The following is a 19,577-nucleotide window of genomic DNA, read 5'->3' on the forward strand; positions in this document are numbered from 1 at the left end:
TATACAATAGTTCAGTGAACTAAAGGTTAAAATTATAGTGACATTTTAGACATAATATTGTCAATATTCTCTGTTTTTGCTCTTTTTCTCCCAACGACAATATCTCAAACAAGCCACAGCAAAAGAGGCATGTGTCTCTGCAGCACCAACACACAGTGGTGTTTCCTTACTGAATGAATCCGGAGCTTTGAACAAATCGGTTCAGTGATTCAGTGATTCAGTCACTTGCTTCGTTCCAGAATGAATCGGCCGTTTTGAATGAATCAGTTGAATGAATGCTTCTATGACTCATTCATTAAGACAGTCATTTACTGCCACCTACTGGCTGTTTTATTTTTATAATTAAAAGCATAATTAATTTTTCCCCATCTCATTTTTTTTCTATATTCAAAATTCTATATTAAAAAAAAATATCTCAACATTTTTAATGCTGTTGTAACTGCAGTGTAAAAAATTCCCTTTTGGTTAGAAAATGGTTAGAAAATATCCCTGAAAATCAATTTAAGAGGTCAAATATTGGCTCTTAATGTAAAGTTAATTTCTGTCACTTCCCTGTAGGTGACATTCCATAAAATATATATAAGCAAAGTTAAACATAATGACATTTACTAATAAACCAATATAATTAATGCATCACACTTGTGAATTCACCTTCAACATTTTTCATCTCTGATGGTCTGAGGGTGAGTAGATCAACAGCAGATTTTCATTTTGGGGTGAACTATCCCTTTAATTCTCTTTGCTCCTGGATTAAACATTGTCAAAAGTTATCAACCAATCAGAATAGACCTCCACACCTGACCGATGAAAATGATACAGGAAATCTTATTATGTTTATTATTAAATTGTTGTGGAAATGTGAATGTACGCAGAGCGGCCTACGAACTCCTTGTGAGACTTGAAGCTGGCTTCTGCTGATGAAACTGCAAACTATTCTTCAGTAAAATTATCTTCAATTTATTATTTTTTTAACTCTGACTCCGGGTCTTTATTCATCATATCTGGTCTTTTGGGTCTTTAACTATAAAATTCCCCTACAGTTAATGGTGGAGTGAATGCGAGCAATCATTCTTCGGTTACATCCTCGACTATCCAACAAACAAGGTAGGAAGCTGTTTTATTATTTTGTTAGGGCTGTCTGGTTGAAAGGGTTGAGAGAACTGGGAAGTGAGACGGTGAGTTTACGTACACACTCAGACGTGAGTGTGGTACACCAGATCATTGGATACAGGCTGGTGTCACGCCATCAGAGGGAGATGGTGGGTGATAACTCCACTCCATTAAGGTGTTGGAGGAACACTGGAAGCCAGAGGCAGAAGGTGTTGAAATAACTCCTTCCTATTGAAGGGTAGGTCGTCACTAGTAAGCCGGTTTGCTACTAGTGTCTCATGAACCAAAGTTCTCTGACTCTTCCATTCAGACAGGGGCGCCCCGAATTTAGTGATTCAGGAAGTTAGAGATTAAGCTTTTAGTTAAATATGACAAAATACAGATAGGGATAGGGTTGTTTGGTCAAGGATGCATCAGGAACGATCCTGACGAAAATAAAGATTGTGACCCTAATTGGATTGGACCAGTATATGTAACTGTGATTTTGGAGTATACTTTGCAGTTTCATCACGCAGAAGCCAAAGCTGTGTTGTTCAAAGATCGCCGCTGCCATCTCTTTCAGGTGAGTATTAACTTTGACTAAGATATGGCTGACAAATTTTGAAACTTGATCAGTCCAGATACAGATAATGAGACAGAAGAGAGCAAACGCTGTAAGCAGATCTGCTCTGAAGCTCTCACTTAAAAGAAATTTGTTGAACTAATTAAGAAAATGGTTAGTCAGGGTTTTGGTTCTGATTGGAAAGTTAAACAACAACTTGACTGGCTACAAACAAAGAAAGAACCAGAAAAATTCACATTTTTAGCTGTTTGTGCTTATTCATGGATTTGTAAAATGGGCGGGGTACCATTAACCCCTGATGGAAAAATCCCAGAAGTAACTGAGGGATGGTTCAATCTGATTACCCAATGTGATAAAGATGACATGGAGTGTTTTAATTGTGGTCAGCAGGGCCATCTCGCCTTTAATTGTAAATGACCACCTAAAAGGTGTAGACAGTGTGGGAAACTTGGCCATATTCGCAAATATTGTAAACAAAAGAAAGAAAAGAAAGGAACAAAAAAAAAGACTTCCACTCTGTCTGAGAATGGGCTTGTGAAACTGAGAAAGAACATGAGATAACAATAAGGTCATAAGATTGTAGTCTTAAGGAATTCCTTTTGAAGGAAATATCTATAATAATACGTTTTATATTGAATGGACAAATACAGGTTAATGTAAAATTACAGACAATAAATCTAAAACGTGAGTTACAAAAATATATAAAGGGACGATTGGATGTTCTGAAAGTTTCACTTTATGGAAAAATATTTGAACCGTCTCAAGTATGTTTTGTAGTGTAAATAACTAAAATGATGTAGGACCTCCAAGTTCTAAATATTTAGTTTTTGATGGTCAAAGTGACATAAAGGGTTTAAATGGCAAAAATGGGATTGCCAGTGTCACAGAGACTCGACCTGATTGTAATTTCTAAATTCCCTCATATGTGGGTAAATGACAAATATAAAGCATGTCAAATCTGGCAAAGTCTTAAGCTGGGCCAGAGTTACAAGATATAGGTAAAGTTTAATGTTACAAGTTTATGAAAATGCAGTGTACCAGTCCTGAATGCCTCAAGAGTCTCCCTTTCTCTCATTCAAAGTCAGCTAAAAGCTGCTATCTGAGCTTGTGTCATAAGTGATAACAAGCTATTTATAGTGAAGCTCAGTGTCTCAGTTGAAAATCATGGACACAGAGATGTTAAAAGAAATGATTGCCATAAAGAGGGCAATTAGTTGTTAAATTTGTCAAAGGAAAACTCAATGAGTATAAAGAGGTCTTTAAAATGGTCATACAGACCTTGAATGATAGAAGTGACTATTTTGACGAATTTATTCTATGACCAGTAACTTTTTTGTCTCATCCTAGTCACCACCATGTGCAGGGCCGATGGCTCGAGTTACAGATGTAGCAGAACACTACACTGAATGGACAATTGTGAAAACTAAATTCACTGAGTATAATCTCAGCATTTTTATGTTGCTGCTACAGAGATGTCTCATGGATTTTAGTGATTAAATACTGCTGTCATTAACCTGTCTCCATGTTTTAAGACTATTAGGCAGTCCAATGGCTCTGGTGGCTCTTGAATGCAACTTCCCTAAGCTCCAGAAAACACCTGATTCTGTTGAAGAAAACTGTCAAAGATTTCATGATGGGAAAGAGCGGTTACCAGTGTGCACGAGGTGATTTCTCAATGACCGTTAAGATCCTCTTTGGCCAGACAGGGGACAACCTAAGGCAGGGGGTCACCGCCGCCACTGGGCATCTACCCTGAAGGGAGGTGTTTAATGTGAGATGGGTATGAGAGTGGAGCGGATGTCTGTGAGGCCAGCAGCATCATTAAGGGGGGATGACCTGTGAAAGGTACAGCAGTCTGACCCAAAAATGTTCCTCTGTACCACTCACCAGAAACCGCATTCCTAGGATGGCTTGTTTTTCATTGTGACAAGCAACTATGTCAGGGGACAAGACCCTGAGGAAAAGAAGATTATTGATAAAGAGCTGATGGGAATGAGCTTTCAAGAGCCGACTGAGACCATGAGGTGATTGTCCGTAATTTCTGGGGAGATGTTGGTTGCTCTATTGGCAAGAACTGTATAGAAGTTTCAGATTCAGCAGTACTATGAATCCCTGAATCTGTGAGGCTGTGTTTATTTTGAACTGTGTCTATATTATAGTTTTTACTCCTGCAGGTCATTAGACATGGCATAGGATAATTCATAGACATGGTGGTGGTTAAAGATGAAGACTGCTTTTGCAGATTCAAGAGAAAGTTAAGTGAATTCAACATTTAAACAAGATAACCTCCTAGAATAAAATATTTTAGATTGTGGTAATGATTTTTATTTGAACAATATACATTTTCCTTTTAAAACTGGTTAATGATTATTCTGTACATAGTAATGAATTTAACATTACATTCTTTCTAAATTAGTCTTGTGATTCTGTTGAAAAGATTATTTGTGCAGTAAGAGAGAAAGACTGCTGGGGTGGAGGCAAGGATGGTACTCTGTCTGTCTGTTATCAGCCTGCTAAAGCTTAAACAAAGCAATGAGATTAGAACGAAAACAACCCAGCTGACGTTTCTAAAAACAAATTATAGTGAAGAGACATGCTTTGAGACTGAATAAGAGTAAAACCTACAGGAAAAGTTTAAATATGTTTTTAGAATTAAAACAAAAAGCAAACCTTGACAATGAGCGGTTCATATTCGTGTGAGTGTGTGTGATGGTGGCTGAACTTTATGTTTTGTATGTGTTAGTTTGGGGAAATATTCTGTCCTCAGTGTGTATCTGTCATTAACCTCTGGAATGAGTGTTTTATCATTACAGATGGGTTAAGTGAAACGACAAATTTTGACATGTTGATATTTCAGATTGAATCTTATGAAAAGACGATACAGATTGTTTATGACAATTTTGGTGCAGTGGCAAATCTAATGAGATGATAAGTATCACTGCCAAAGAAGAGGGTTAAGATTTTGGTCATTTAGCCTAAGCAGTTATAATTGACAAGACATTTGAGTTTAAAACTGACTTTAAAGGAAGTCTTAATTATTTGATTTCGAATGCTGTACTGTTGACATGGTCTGAGTACTGTGAAATGTTGGGAAAATTGAGTTTTGGATTAAAAATAATTAGGTATTGAGTATGATTAACAGTGATGTCATGATAAAGATATATGGCAGTCAAAACAAACAAGTTGTTGATATAATTGAATTTATATGTTTTGATGCTTATGTCATTTTGATGAAATGTTTTAAGATTAAAAAGTTTAGGTTTATGTATTTATTAATTTATTCAAATTTTTTTATGGGCTATAATGGATCTGTTGTGAAAAGAAATCTTAACAAAAGGGTTATTACGTAAAAGTAACAATTCTCTCTTTTATTGAAAATGATAATTGAAATGGTCATGTAAATTTGTTTTCTTTTCTTTTTATTTTTAAAGGTGTTTTTTTTTTTTTAAAAAAAGGGAGATTTAAAAGATGTTCTGCAGTTAAGGTGGTACATGATATGTCTATAGACTGTAAACTGAAGGATGATTGAAGAGACTTAAAGTACTTGGATGGATTATGATGGGTCTTATTTATTTTTCAACGTTTATTTTTCATGTTTTTTCACAAGTTTGTTTTTAATCTTTAAAAATGATCTATAAGGAGTATAGTGAAAGGAGTGGATTTACAATCCATCTTCTTGTATTATATAATGAATGGGAAATTATAGTTTTCTAAAAACCAGTGTATATATCCTGGTGTTTATGATTACAGGAAATGTCTGTATTTAGTATCTAAGGAGTGACTGAGGGTCTGGCCCATGCCAGGAATGCAGTAACAGTGCTTACTCGTTTAGCCAGGCTTCCAGAGAATAAATATGTATTTGTTTTGTAGTCAAGGAATTTGATGATAAACCAAATAGCCAGGATTGATGTAAAGACAAATATGTGTAAGGACTGAAGGTCAATCATGCACTACATGCTCTGTAGAATATTCTGTTCTAGTTAAGTCCTTCAAGGGAAAACCTATTGTCTATTTTATACCATTTTAACCTGCCAGGGGAGCATGGGTCAACAATGTAAAAAATTGAAGCGGCCTAAATTGTTAGACCAGATGTGGTGTTTAGGACTCCACATTGGCCTTTAAGGGGGACTGAAGGGGTGGATTCTGGAATCCACTGCCGCTTCAATATATATCTTTTAAGTTATTAACCAACATTTATCTTTCTGTTAAATTATTTGAATGACTTCTTCAACGCATGTTAAAGCATTTCTTTTCCTTTTCAAACACTAGAAAATAATTTTGAATATTGTCTGTACCTCTCACTGAGAGAAAAGAACATGTTATCAGTATGTTTTGGGAAAGTTTCCTGCTCAGAGCAGAGCTCAGATCAACTTCAACCTTGAAGAAGCTGTGAATCATGTGTATCTGTGTATGTGCGCTAAGTGTTCTGTGCAGGTCCTTTGTACTGGTGGACAACTGGCACTCTTCTTGAGACCAGCAGACGCCATGTCATGACCCCAAAAGGACATCCAGTGCCTAAATCCAGGGTCCCCTCGTCAGCATCGTGACGAATGGAGATATGCTTCTGACTATCTGTCCATATGTGGAAGATTACAAAATTTGTCTATTTTTCTTAGCCAATCAGAATCATTCAACCTGAAGTAATGACGTAGTTAGTTGACTCTGTTAGAGTATAATTGTTGTGGAAATGTGAATGTACGCAGAGCGGCCTACGAACTCCTTGTGAGACTTGAAGCTGGCTTCTGCTGATGAAACTGCAAACTATTCTTCAGTAAAATTATCTTCAATTTATTATTTTTTTAACTCTGACTCCGGGTCTTTATTCATCATATCTGGTCTTTTGGGTCTTTAACTGTAAAATTCCCCTACAAACTGTTAGTTTTACTTTCTTTTGCAGGATAATAATATATTTAGATCTAAATTGTCTTTTTTTCAGGTAGACTCCTCACCCCTTCCTTCTACTGCCGGCAGGATCTGACGGTTCAAGCAGGAATCTGTCACTGAACCGCCGGATGGGGTTTACGCCAAAGGATATTTTGTATGCACTATCTACATATTAATCCTTATTCACTTCCAGTCTTTATGATAGAGATGATCTTACCACAGTTCCTCCAGTTTACAGTGAGGATTCTCCAGTACAGCAGAAATCATCTTCACTCCCGAGTCTCCTAGTTTATTCCCAGACAGATACAGTTTTCTCAGGTGTGAGGGGTTTGATCTCAGAGCTGAAGCCAGAGCAGCACAACCTTCATCTGTGACACCACAATACCCCAACCTGTAGAGAACAATGACACATTCTTCACTCTCTCAGATCAGATCAACAGAGACTTCATTATTAAAAAGAAACCAAAACAAAAGCACAAATCCCCATGTTTGATATGAGTTTTACTACGTTTGTGTGTGTGTGTGTGTGTGTGTGTGTGTGTGTGTGTGTGTGTGTGTGTGTGTGTGTGTGTGTGTGTGTGTGTGTGTGTGTGTGTTTGAGTGAGAGGGAAAGCTAATATAAAAACTGAATATAAGAAATTATGTTAACAAATTATCACATTAAATATATGGAAAGATGATCACAGAAAAAAGATGGATGTGATGGTCATTAAGGATGAATTCATGTTCTTCATGTTCTTCTATTCATGTTTTTTTTTCAATTTCTAACACACTTTTCTCCAATCTGTATCACATTTTCAAAACTCTAAACACAATTAGCACAACATCCGTCTGTTGTGACCTTACCATAATTCATGTCGTTTTCACACAAAATGCCGTCAATTAACACGTTTCTAAAAGGCTTAAATTTCATTCTGATCTTATTTACAAATGCTTAAACACAGCATGTCAGAAATGAAGACCCAATGTTACAATCTTTAAATATAGTATAAAACCTACTTCTGTACCAACAGCAGCTCAAAAGTATTGAAAAAATCTAGAAAACATATACTGAAACAATTGATAAGCATTTATAATTAGCAGATATTGAGAAATAGCAGATTCTAATCTCAGTTGGAGGAATAATCAGATGTTGAAGCTCTTTCATTACATGGACATACAGTAAAATAGACACAGACTCATTGTTCAGTGTGGATGAAGAACAACACAGAGGAGCAGAGAGAGAAAAAATGTCTGGGTGAGGGAGAGGAATAGATGAAGGAGGAGAGGAATAGATGAAGGAGGAGAAGAGTTGGATCAGGACAAGGGAGAAGAAGAGTTAGGGGAGAGGAGTAAGATTGTGTGCTGGATTGTGCATCTCTATAGTTTTCCTCTTTTACACATGATGAACCTATGAAAGCTTATTTCTGCCATGAATAGAAAATAAAAAGGCAATTGTGACTTTTTATCTCACAATTCTTACTTTTTTTCTCTCAATTCATATAGTTTTTATATCACAATTCCTAGAATTTTTTTTTAAATTGTGTCACAATTACTTTTTATACTTATTTATTCTGTGGCGGGGAAAAAAACTTCCACAGTAACGAAATATCATGTATGTTGGATTTGTTGTTGATCAATGGCAGCAATTTCATTTAAATTCATGTAAAGCTTTTACTACACCGATTCCTCTACCACTGTTTCATATACGCTGAATATGTGGTCTGTGTAGGGCACTAACTAAGGGGACACCATCCCACCCTCTATGGGCACCATCAACACCCCACCCACCCCCAGAAAGAGATTTCAACCAAGAGGGCAACTGAAGTTCAGCATAGGGGACTCATTTGACCAGTGGCTGCCCTGAGCAATTCTGTTACTTTCTTCTTCTTTATTTCTACTGTACATTCTATAAAGTAAAGACTCGTTCACTTTTAGATAGTCTGTTGGGATGTTTCCAAGAATGCACACATTCAACACTCAACCAAAAATGTAGAATGGCTCACATGTAAGAGCTCTACTGTTACTGCAGTAAAAGGAAACTGAATTATAAAAACAATGGATTTCATATTTTCTGCAGGTAGAACTGAAACATGACAAGTAATGCAGTTTTCATAATGCCATCAGCTGTTAGTATTTTGACAGTCATTGTGCTTTGATTGACTATATGTTCATGTTGGATAGAAAACTAGTGCTGGTGTTTGACAGAACGACTCTTTTGAATCAGGTTTGCTGTGTTTTGATAGAGTTAGTGTGTGTAGAAAAAGGTTTTTAGTGTTTTGAAATGTAGAGTTTGTATTTATTTAACAAATTATGGTTTTGGGCAGAAAATGAACTATTTAGCGAACTGTGTGATGTAGGTGTTGCTGTGTTTCACATTTCTCCAAACTCGGATCACTGTTCTCAAATCAGTTAACACAGTGATCTGAGCACTTTGTAATTGTCCAAAACAGATTTTACGTTTTCATTCATTTCACATAAATTGCAAATCATGCGAATAATTTTCTCAAAACACGATCACAGCTTTTTTATTGGCTTTACACAGTTCACAAACATTTATGTACCATCTGTCCAAACACAATAAACAAAACTCTTGAATGTGTCATATTATCAAATGCACTTGATATGTTTTCAATTGGCCCCAAAATGATAACTGTTTGGTTAATAATACACACAACACAGGAGATTCAGTTTTTCTGTCTGTTTACACATTTATCACTATTGCATAATGTGACAGGGAAAGTATGAAAGGGAAAGTTTACATAGAGCAAGAAAAGAATAAGAATAAGCAAGAGAAGGGGAAAATAAAGAGGTGAAAGTGTAAAGGTGGTGGTGTGGGTAGAGGAAGGGGTGTAATGAGAAGGAAGAGTGGAACAGATAGAGGGAGATCATATGAGGAGAGAGGAGGATGAAGAAAGGAGGAGAGGAGAAGAGATGGGTGGAGGGCATTGGTGTAGTGGAGAGAGCAGGGTATGGGGGGATTGGGGTGTTTTATTAAGTTGGCTTGAAAAAGCCTTTTACTGATCTATATAAACTTCTTCTTCTGAGCCACATTTTAGACTGCATCTCCTCCTAGAGCTTTAAAGCTACAACCACCAAACTCGGCTCAGACCTTCAGATTGTTCTGACTTAGTGTGCTATATCTTTTCAGACTGATCCGACTTACGGTTTACCTAAAAATGCTGATCAAAACTTGAAAAAACTCCCATAGACTTACATTGAAAATCTGAATATTCCATCAACCTCCGACTGTCAAATTCAAATCTAAACACTCTGAAGCCCATTAGACTCAATGAAGCTGCCATTCTGTGTACTATTTATAAGCCATTCAAACTGATTCAAACTCATTAACTAACTGTCTGACTAACTAACGAACTATCTATCTATCTATGGGGGGGATTGGGGTGTTTTATTTATAAAATGTTGTTTTATTTATAAGAAATTCAAAGTAAAATACTTTGGCATAATTTCACAACTTAACAAGCAGACAGAATAACACAAGACGCGTCACTCGTATTGTTTTGAATGGGAGAAAGTGCAATGCGCAATATGTCCCCATGACGGGACAAAATGTTCTACTGTAACCGACGCCTCGTTTTATTTTGGATCTTTGAAATATGCGTAGTATTTTAAGCGTTTGTCACATGTCGTGCATGTAAAAGTAGGAAATATGAATGTGAAGTGAATGTGGTCTCGTTTCAAATGCACTGATCAATATGCTTGCGTCGACTTCACTGTAGCCTATGTGTGCTGGTTCCTTTCCGTGTTCTGACCGGTGTCCGAGTCTCAATCAAACACAAACCCATTCATTCAAATGATTAATAATGGGAAATAACAAGCGCTTCCATTTCAGAGTTATCAGATCTGCTGAAGATGTTGCTGTTCATGTTTGCCAGCGCAGGACATTTTACAAATCCAGACCAGACGATGTTCTACGGCCATGTCCAGAATAAAGAGTAGCCTATCCATGTCACACAGTAGCCTACAGTTAGGGTGATATTACTTAACCCGTGATATAAGATTTTGGCCATATACAAATCATCCCAGTATCAACGTCAATAGGCTAGTCCTTGTATTTTGGGCACACCACAAGGTGTCACTGTGGCCTCAACGCTTCGCTCTCGCCTACTCTGAGCTCGATTGCTATGTCTGAGGTAAACCACGCCCTCCTCATTACCCTACGGACAAAGAAATGTAAAAATATATAAATGTAAAAATAAAGAAATGTAGAAATGAATAAATGTGGAAATGAACAAATATGGAAATAAATACATAAATAAATAAATGTGGATATAAATAAAAATCAAAATGAATAAATGTATAAATAAAAGAAAAAATGTGGGAAAAAAAATATATACATAAGGAAATAAATGTATAAATAATAATTATTATTATTATTTTTTTTTTTTACATTTCTTTGTATATTTATTCATTTATTTTTAATTTTGGCAGACTTGGGATTCCATAGTATTTCACCCTCCATAAATCTCAACGTCTTCACAAAGCAAAGCTAAGTTTCCTTTTTAAGCTCTTTCAGTGCTTCCCACATTTTGTGGATGGGAAAACATAGATCGCGATACCTGATGTGATTCAATTTCAAAAGGCTATAATTTCACGTATGCTCCGCATGTTTCAGAGTCAAATGTGGCGCTGTTGCGTGTTCTACCTGCTCACGCAGCGCTTATTCTAGTGGTTCACAATCAATGTACTAAATGCATACTATAGTGCACGTTTATGCTAATCGATTGCTTATGCTGATATGACTAATGTTGTACATTATTGACAAAAGTTTACTTTATGGTATTGTAAAATATTGTAAATGGTTGTAAGAACATATCTACCTCATCTAAACTTGAATGAGCAGCCCTCAATAGTAAGCATACACATTACAAAATAAGTGTGCGAGCGTAAGGGACGCTCAGAGGGTTCAGTTGTTAGGCACTAGGGATGTGCATCTCCACAACTGAGGCCGATGCGATACATTTAAGATACATGTGAAGCAGCTACTGATACAATGCGATACGATTCAGCTAGATGAGCATTTATGGTTAAAATGTGTAAAATTGTAAAAAATTTTTAGAAAATGACTGAAGGTTTCTCTAGATAAGACCCTTATTCCACGTCTGGGATTACGTAAAACGCTTTGAAGCTGCACTGAAACTGTAATTTTGACCTTCAACCGTTTGGAGGCCATTGAAGTCCACTATAAGGAGGTGCCGCACGTGATTAAGTTAGCCGTTACGCTTTCTCCAATGGTAAGAGATACAGACCCTCTCATCTCCCTATAATATACAATCTCTGGCGTCACAGCGTTTTCACTCGCGTTGCATTTCGGGAAGGCGTCGCCATATTAGAAGGATACGCTATCCGTTGCCATGGTTACTTTGACAGTGAGACCGAGAGAGATAGCGTGATATTTGTTTGCATTTTTGCGATACGCCGCAGTTTCTTGGAAAGAAATGGAGAAGGAGAAGGTGAAAGGAAAGGGGCTCTATCAGGAGAGACTAAATAACAGCGCCGAGCAGCGTCATTTAGAGAAAATGCTTGACATTAACAGCATCGAGCCGTACGACCTGCCAGCTACAGAACTGATGAAAGACCCAGAAGCACCACCTGTCACATACTCTGACATCGTCAATTACCTGGTTTATATGGTATCAGTGCCTACACAATGCAAGAGTTCAGACCCTTTAAGCAATTAGAAGCACATTTTTAAGTTTAAGTTATTAGCAAGCAGGATTATTTAGAGAAACTGCTTGACATCACTAACCAGTCTATGACTCAGTAGGCGAAAATATTATTATTTTTACAATAATAAGCATCAGATAAGCATCATTTCATCAGTTCTGTAGCTGGCAGGTCGTACGGCTCGATGCTGTTAATGTCAAGCATTTTCTCTAAATGACGCTGCTCGGCGCTGTTATTTAATCTCTCCTGATAGAGCCCCTTTCCTTTCACCTTCTCCTTCTCCATTTCTTCCCATAAAACTGCGCTGTAATTTATTTATTAAATTATTCTGCTCTCTCTCTCTCTGTTGGTCTTTATCTCGGGCTGCAGTCGAGGTTACCATAGCAACAGATACCGTATCCTGCTAATATGGCGGCGCCTTCCCAAAATGCAACGCGGAGTGAAAACATCATGACGTAACTCCTCATTCTCTATATTTTAACACTTTACCATTATTCTGTAAACACTATTTCTGTAAAAAGGCAGTTATTATTAATAATTATGTCAGAATTTTTTTTTTTTAATAATTATTAAATACATTTTTATATTAATTAGCTCTATAAAATCTACTATGTTTTTATTTTAGATGTATTGAGGCTCATTTGCTTTGTGTGGATATATTCATACATGCATTAACGTTACATTCATTAAAATCGTTCAGTTTACCATGGCGAGGGTAACGGTTGCTTCACGGCCAATTTCAAAGTTCAGTGCAACTGCCGCTAGAGGGTTACTGTAAAATTGTGTGATTATTAGTGGAGAACCGGGACGAAAGTAACGCGGGACGAAAGTAACAAAGCAATTTTCTCAGAGCTCTGACTACATTTGCGTTCCAAGTTAAGACACGTTCAGCACGCAACCCTTGACGGAGCTGCCAAACATCATGTGATTTCATCATTGTTTCCCGCGGTTAGGACCGGAAAGCAGTTTTCGAATACGGTAATAAATTGCTGAAGCGGTACATTTTTTTTCTAATTACAAGTTTCATGTGTCACAATAATGATCAATCTACAGGTTATTTAGTGCTGTAACATCCTGAAGTTTGACTTCTCAGAATTTTTCAGTATGAAAGTAAATCGGGTTTAAATGTCAGGAGTTCCTGTTGGGATGAAAGTAACACTTGTTTCTTTTGTCCCTCTGCTAATGTGGTGGCTTTCTCTGCGGTGCAGCATTTATTAAAACATGTTTATGTCATATTATACTAGCAGAATATGCCAAGAGTGAGGGTCAGAAAGACAGACAGAGGTCTGATTCAGCCAGATGTTCATGAGAGGGCGTTTCTGGACATATCTGTTGCTGATTTCTGTATGTCACCATTTATTCACTCAATCTGTTTACATTTACCATAGTCACATTTAGTTTTTAGCCATACCTTAGCTTTTCCACACCCACCTATGAATTTGCAGTGTTTCCATTCAGATGTTTTTATGAATTTATATTTTGAATTTATGCATAAAAACAGCTGGATTGGAAACATGACTGTTACACTATGTTGAGAATTTATATTATGCTAATTTAATTTAGTTTTCATATTGTTCATACTGTTGAAAAAAATGTTTTATAAAATAAATTGACATTGACAAAAAAAATATTCTAAACAATTCAAGTTTGTTCTGTCGGGTTACTTTTGAAACATTTGATGAAACTGAAATTCTCAATTTTAAATGAAAATGTAATTTATTATTTTTTTGAAAAGATAAAGGACAAAATATGTTTGCAGTTACATATTAACAAGGTCATAGTCAGGTATATTTAATAAAAACAAGACTAACACAAAAAATCTAGCTTGTGTTGTTACTTTCGTCCCAACTGACGGGGTTGAAAGTAACAATGTGCAATTTATGTTCAAAGTGAAATTATACTGAAGCCGTTCTACATTTGTACAAAATACCACCTGGTATTGATAGACCACACCTGTGAGTTACTGACCACAGCAAAAATATATCGCTGTCTAAAACATTATCTTTTAAAATTACATTTTTGTGAAAAATGGTAGGCTACTTTCGTCCCTGCTCTCCCCATACTTCAAAACTAAAGTCTTAATAATTATTGTACTAGTAGTAGTATTACATTGTCATTAAGAAATATTTAATACCGTACAATAGTAATACAATAGTAGACTACATAGTACATAGTAATAGTAACATGGCTATGTTTCTGTTACAAGTTAAACCGAACTTTTATTTTGACGGGTTGCTGTGATCTTGAAGTTTATGTGTGTATATGATATGACAATAGTTTTTTCTCAAATTAAACGGTAAAATGCTCATGAAGTGACTCTCAGAGCAGCTCTAGAGATGAAGTTTATGTGTTCATGTCTATGTCGTTCCGAATGGCTCTTTAATATAACTTTGCTACATGCACTCATCTCAGTGAACGTCTCACTCAAAGTCTTATTTTTTATTCTGCTATTTATTCCATTCAATTTAAGGCGCAGACGTGACGTAGACGTCACACAGACTGCATCAGGCTGAAACTAGCAACAAACTCTTGCGTTGCGCCGGGTGTATGATAGAGCCCCAAGAGTGAGACTAGAAGTACAGCCATATCATGTGACATTCCAGGAAATCTCTTAACATAAGCAATGATCAGAGATCCAGAGATCACTATAACATGCAGAGAGAAACGGTTTGGAGACAATAAACACATGATTGCAATAATATATGGTTTATCTAGAGCTGTTCAACGATTAATCACATCCAAAATAAAAGTTTATGTAATATATGTGTGTGTACTGTGTATATTTATTTTGTTTATAAACACATACATGTATATATTGAAGAAATATTTACATGTATATATTTATATAATTTAAATTATCTGTAATTAAATTATCACGGGTATATTTGTAGCAATAGCCAACAATACATTGTATGAGTCAAAATGACAGATTTTTCTGACTTCTTACTGGTTTTGTGCTCCAGGATCACATATAGGAGTAATTTTTTCTAATGAACAATGTAATTTAACTTTTTGATTCACAATGCTCTGTTGGAGCAACTTAATGGCTGCACTTTGTTCTGCATTATGTTCCACCACTTTAAGACAAACGGATTTGTTGTTTGATGTGTTTTCATATTCAAGAGATTATAAGCTAAATGCAGCTTTTTTGTGTTCACATCAAATGTTCTTCAACTTTGATCTGTTGATCTGTTGAAAGCAGTTATTTTGAGTTAGATGCATAAATGTTATCCTCCTATTCAAAGTTTACATTGAGGGGTGCATACAACATATTTGCCCACCGGCAACTATAGTTGCTGCACATTCAAATACATTTTTTAAGAAAAAAAAACAAAAACCTGGGGAAAATAAATGCAGAACATGTTCACATAGGACACTATTAATAGGAATATATGCATGAAATCATTCAGAAAAATTTGGGCACAAATGGGTTAAAACTACAATTCTAAAACTTAAATTATTTCAAACTGAAAAGCTTCAAACTACAAACTTTTAAAACTTCTTCAAACTTTCTGGACCAGCTTTTTCAAGCAAAATTAAAGTTTGTCTACAAACTGTTTTATCTAGTTGATTTTTATATTTTTATATTGTCCCTAAATATATACATGTATATGTATAAATACAAAACAAATATACACAGTACACACACATATATTACACAAACTTTATTTTAATCATGACTAACTGGCTAACAGGTTGAAAAAAAAATCATTTTTGAGTGAACTAACCCTTTAAATTCATGAATGGTAATTTGAATGAATGAATGTAATAATAGTTTTCCCTGAATTCTATTCCATTTTAATGTTACTTTATGAATTATTGAAATTGCAAAATTCACAGTGACACAGTTTCATGTGAGAGTCGCGTATGATCTTACCTCAGATCCTCCAGTTTACAGTGAGGATTCTCCAGTACAGCAGAAATCATCTTCACTCCCGAGTCTCCTAGTTTATTCCCAGACAGATACAGTTGTCCCAGGTGTGAGGGGTTTGATCTCAGAGCTGAAGCCAGAGCAGCACAACCTTCATCTGTGACACCACAATCCATCAACCTGTAGAGAACAATGACACACTCTTCACTCTCTCAGATCAGATCAACAAGGAATTTCTCAAGATCACATTCAAACTAACAGTATGATGATAAGGTGAGAGAGACAATGAGAAAAAAATGAATCAATTTAAAGATCAATAAAGTCAGTTTCCTCTGAAATCATATTCTTCTTCTTTTTGCCCCCTGAACACAATATTCAGATACTGAAACTCTGACATCAAATTCTACTACAGATTTATAATAGTGAATAAGAATAATTGATATGACATCTATAGCTCTCCTATCAACACACTGATGTGAGAATCACCCAAATACATTTTTCAGTAACACTTTCTATGAAGCCTGTGTTTATAATGCATTATAAGGATATTCTTAATGCATAATAATGCACACATAATGCCTTATAAACAACCTTATAATGTTGCATCATCTAATGAATATTCATAACAACTGTAATAATACTTAACTCTCTGTGGTTATAAATAAGAGTATGATTATATATAACACACAATGAACATATTTTATCCACTTCAGTTATAGAGTAATATATATCCCATAGTTTCATATTTTAATTTCCCAAGTCTCATATCTTGACATTGTTTACTGAAGATCTGCACAGTATAATACTGCATCTTATGAGTGTAATTTTACTGCTTAAAGTGACTTGAGCGATGCCTACTGAACAGGAGAGCGTGTGCTGCATCGATTGTGATATTGTCATGCCACAGCTTGAAAGTCTGGATAATTCAGACGATGAGACGACACATGTATCTCACATCACCACACGCATGTGTCGTAGTGCTCTCGTGAGAAGGAGGAAGAGAGGAAATTGTTGAAAAAAAAGTTGTTATTTTGGTTTTTTGCCACACAAAGTATTCTCGTCGCTTCATAACATTAAGGCTGAACCACTGTAGTCACATGATCTGTTTTAAATATGTCTTTATACCTTTCTGGGCATTGAAAGTGTAAATTAACTTGCTGTCAATGGAGGCCTCACTGAGCCATCGGATTTCATCAAAAATATCTTAATTTGAGTTCTGAAGATGAACGAAGGTCTTACGGGTGTAGAACGACATGAGGGTGAGTAATTAATGACATCATTATTTTTATTTTTGGGTGAACTAACCCTTTAAGGCAGTGGTCTCAAACTGCCGGCCCGCGGGCCATTTAAGGCCCCCACTCCCCCTCCACCCGGCCCGCAACTGATCTCAAAAATAAAACATAATCCGGCCCGCTAAATTATTATTATTATTATTCTCTAGTTGTCTCATACCATATTCCATATTCAAAAGAATGACATGATTCTATTAAAAAGAAGCACACAGGCAGATTTGATGAGAGCTGGTTCGGGGCTTTCGTAGTTTATTTGTTGTTTGGCTGCAAAGTGCGAATGCGAACCGAAAAAGTAAAGTGGATGAGGATCACAGACAGTTTCAAGAAAGATGGACATTGCAGTAATTTTTCGTTGAGTTTAATGGAAACGCTACCTGTCTGATATGCAAAGAAAAAGTCGCCGTTCTAAGGGGCCGTTCACATATCGCATCACATAAGCGGCCGCGCCGCTTTCTCCTTCTTTCCAAAGCGCTTTCGCTCATGTGGTGTCTGTCGTTGCTATGCAACCATGAGCTGCGCTCTCTACGACAAAGAATATACACTAACAAGAAGCGACACTCAGTAGAACGTTCCATTGAAACACCGGCGCCCAGCAGCGGCCCTGCGTTTCCGCCATTTTGGGGTGAAAGCGAGTCGGCAGTCCACTAGTTTCTATGGCAAGATCAGATGCTTTGTTAAAAAAAAAGTACATTAAAGCTGAAATCCAACCAGAATGATGACAACACAGAATAAAATACTATCACTAGTGATCATCAAATCCTCTTTACAGTTTATTTTACACACTTTGTGTTTAAGTCTTCCACTTTTTTCACAAAACCTTTGGGTTAAAATTCTTTAAAAGGCTTATAAACACTGAATTATTACCAACATATGAAATTAAATTAAGGACATGCATCAGAAAAATTGGGAATGTTGAACAATAAATAAATGTAATAGCTTGATTTTGCAGTGTTGTCTAATGTCCGTTAAAGCAAAAGTGTCCAAAAGTGGGAATTATGCGATAAGGGACACAGCAATGCATCATTATGTTTGTAGTGTGATCCATTAAAAGGTACAATATATATATATATATATATATATATATATATATATATATTTCAATTCAGACCTAGATATTGTTACTATTACTCCACTAGGTCTGAAATATATTGTTCGCTGCAAACATGATGATCTTAAATTTATTAATTATTAATTTACTATTAATAAATGTGTAAAGTTGCATAAAATGGAAATACTCAATAAAGTAGGCTAACTATGTTACCTCAGATGGTTGAATAGTTGGATTCCAGAACCGGTAAAATAAAAGTATATAAGACATACAACATTTACCAGTTTACTGGTGACTTAATTTAAAAAACTGTTCTATTGCGCTTCTCATTCGCCGATTTTGGGTGAGTAAGATGTGAAGGATTCTATGGTCCAGTTAGTATTTTCAGCCCATAATGGCGGCCGCGCTACCGGAGCGCCATCTAGTGGCTGTTACCCAAAAAATATCAAAGTGTCACCTCTTGGGTTCTATACTCTTTGTCCACGATGACGAGGAAGTTTCAGCAAAAGAAAAAAATGATTTCTAGTCCTTGCATTAGCTCTACTACTAGATATATTTATGGAGATGAGAAATAAAAACCCGCCCTGTACAGCTATGATCAGCTGTTCGGCTGAGCTTTCGGTGTTGTTACGGAAAGGCCGAAGCTCATCGGTTGGTTCTTGTCACATGACCTGCGGTGCACTTGTGGCATTCTGAAAGATGTTTTCATCTCGCCGCGGCATAGGCGCGCCTGGAAAAACGAGCGCGCCGCACCGCATGCGCATCTCGACCACGTCGCTTCTATTATGAGCGCGCTTGCTCAAATTATAGTAAAAGCTCACGCGCAAGTCGCGAGCATCGATTTGAACCACCGAAACGCGTCCGATGCTACCAATAAACATTACCGATGCTCAAACAGCATCTTGGGCAAATGTGGCTCAGCTGTGTGAGCAGAAGCGCTGCAGGTGTCTGACAAGAAATAGAATAGTGTACAAATGTATTCAGGGATTGCATTTGTTCAGTACAGTGTTGTTCAGTGCAAGATTTTGATGTTATTTAAGCTAAAATAAAGTAAGGGAAAATATTTGCACTAACTGTTAAAAACTAATACTGTATGTAACAATGATAGAGACACTGCTGTTTACATTAAGTATGGCAAAAATA

The 19,577-nt window shown here is 36.3% G+C and overlaps 1 protein-coding gene, 1 long non-coding RNA gene and 1 pseudogene across 12 annotated transcripts in view; 2 read left to right on the forward strand and 1 right to left on the reverse strand.

The window, feature by feature from the left end:
• The window catches only part of LOC127499176 (protein NLRC5-like), a 784,214-nt gene that overhangs the window by 388,171 nt on the left and 376,466 nt on the right, over nucleotides 1-19,577 (reverse strand). For all 11 annotated transcript variants that reach the window (XM_051869371.1, XM_051869366.1, XM_051869364.1 and 8 more), the window contains 2 exons: nucleotides 16,101-16,274; nucleotides 6,774-6,947 (listed from right to left, as the gene is read on the reverse strand). In XM_051869371.1, coding sequence (XP_051725331.1) covers nucleotides 6,774-6,947; nucleotides 16,101-16,274 — 348 coding nt within the window. The remainder of the gene's footprint in view (nucleotides 1-6,773; nucleotides 6,948-16,100; nucleotides 16,275-19,577) is intronic.
• Nucleotides 1-19,577, forward strand: part of LOC127499183 (tetratricopeptide repeat protein 8-like) — a 370,710-nt pseudogene that overhangs the window by 239,826 nt on the left and 111,307 nt on the right.
• LOC127499188 (uncharacterized) overlaps nucleotides 1-19,577 on the forward strand; it is a 127,607-nt gene that overhangs the window by 22,310 nt on the left and 85,720 nt on the right. The window lies entirely within an intron of this gene.

Source organism: Ctenopharyngodon idella, chromosome 17 (genome assembly GCF_019924925.1).
Source record: "Ctenopharyngodon idella isolate HZGC_01 chromosome 17, HZGC01, whole genome shotgun sequence".
Classification (NCBI taxonomy): domain Eukaryota; kingdom Metazoa; phylum Chordata; class Actinopteri; order Cypriniformes; family Xenocyprididae; genus Ctenopharyngodon; species Ctenopharyngodon idella.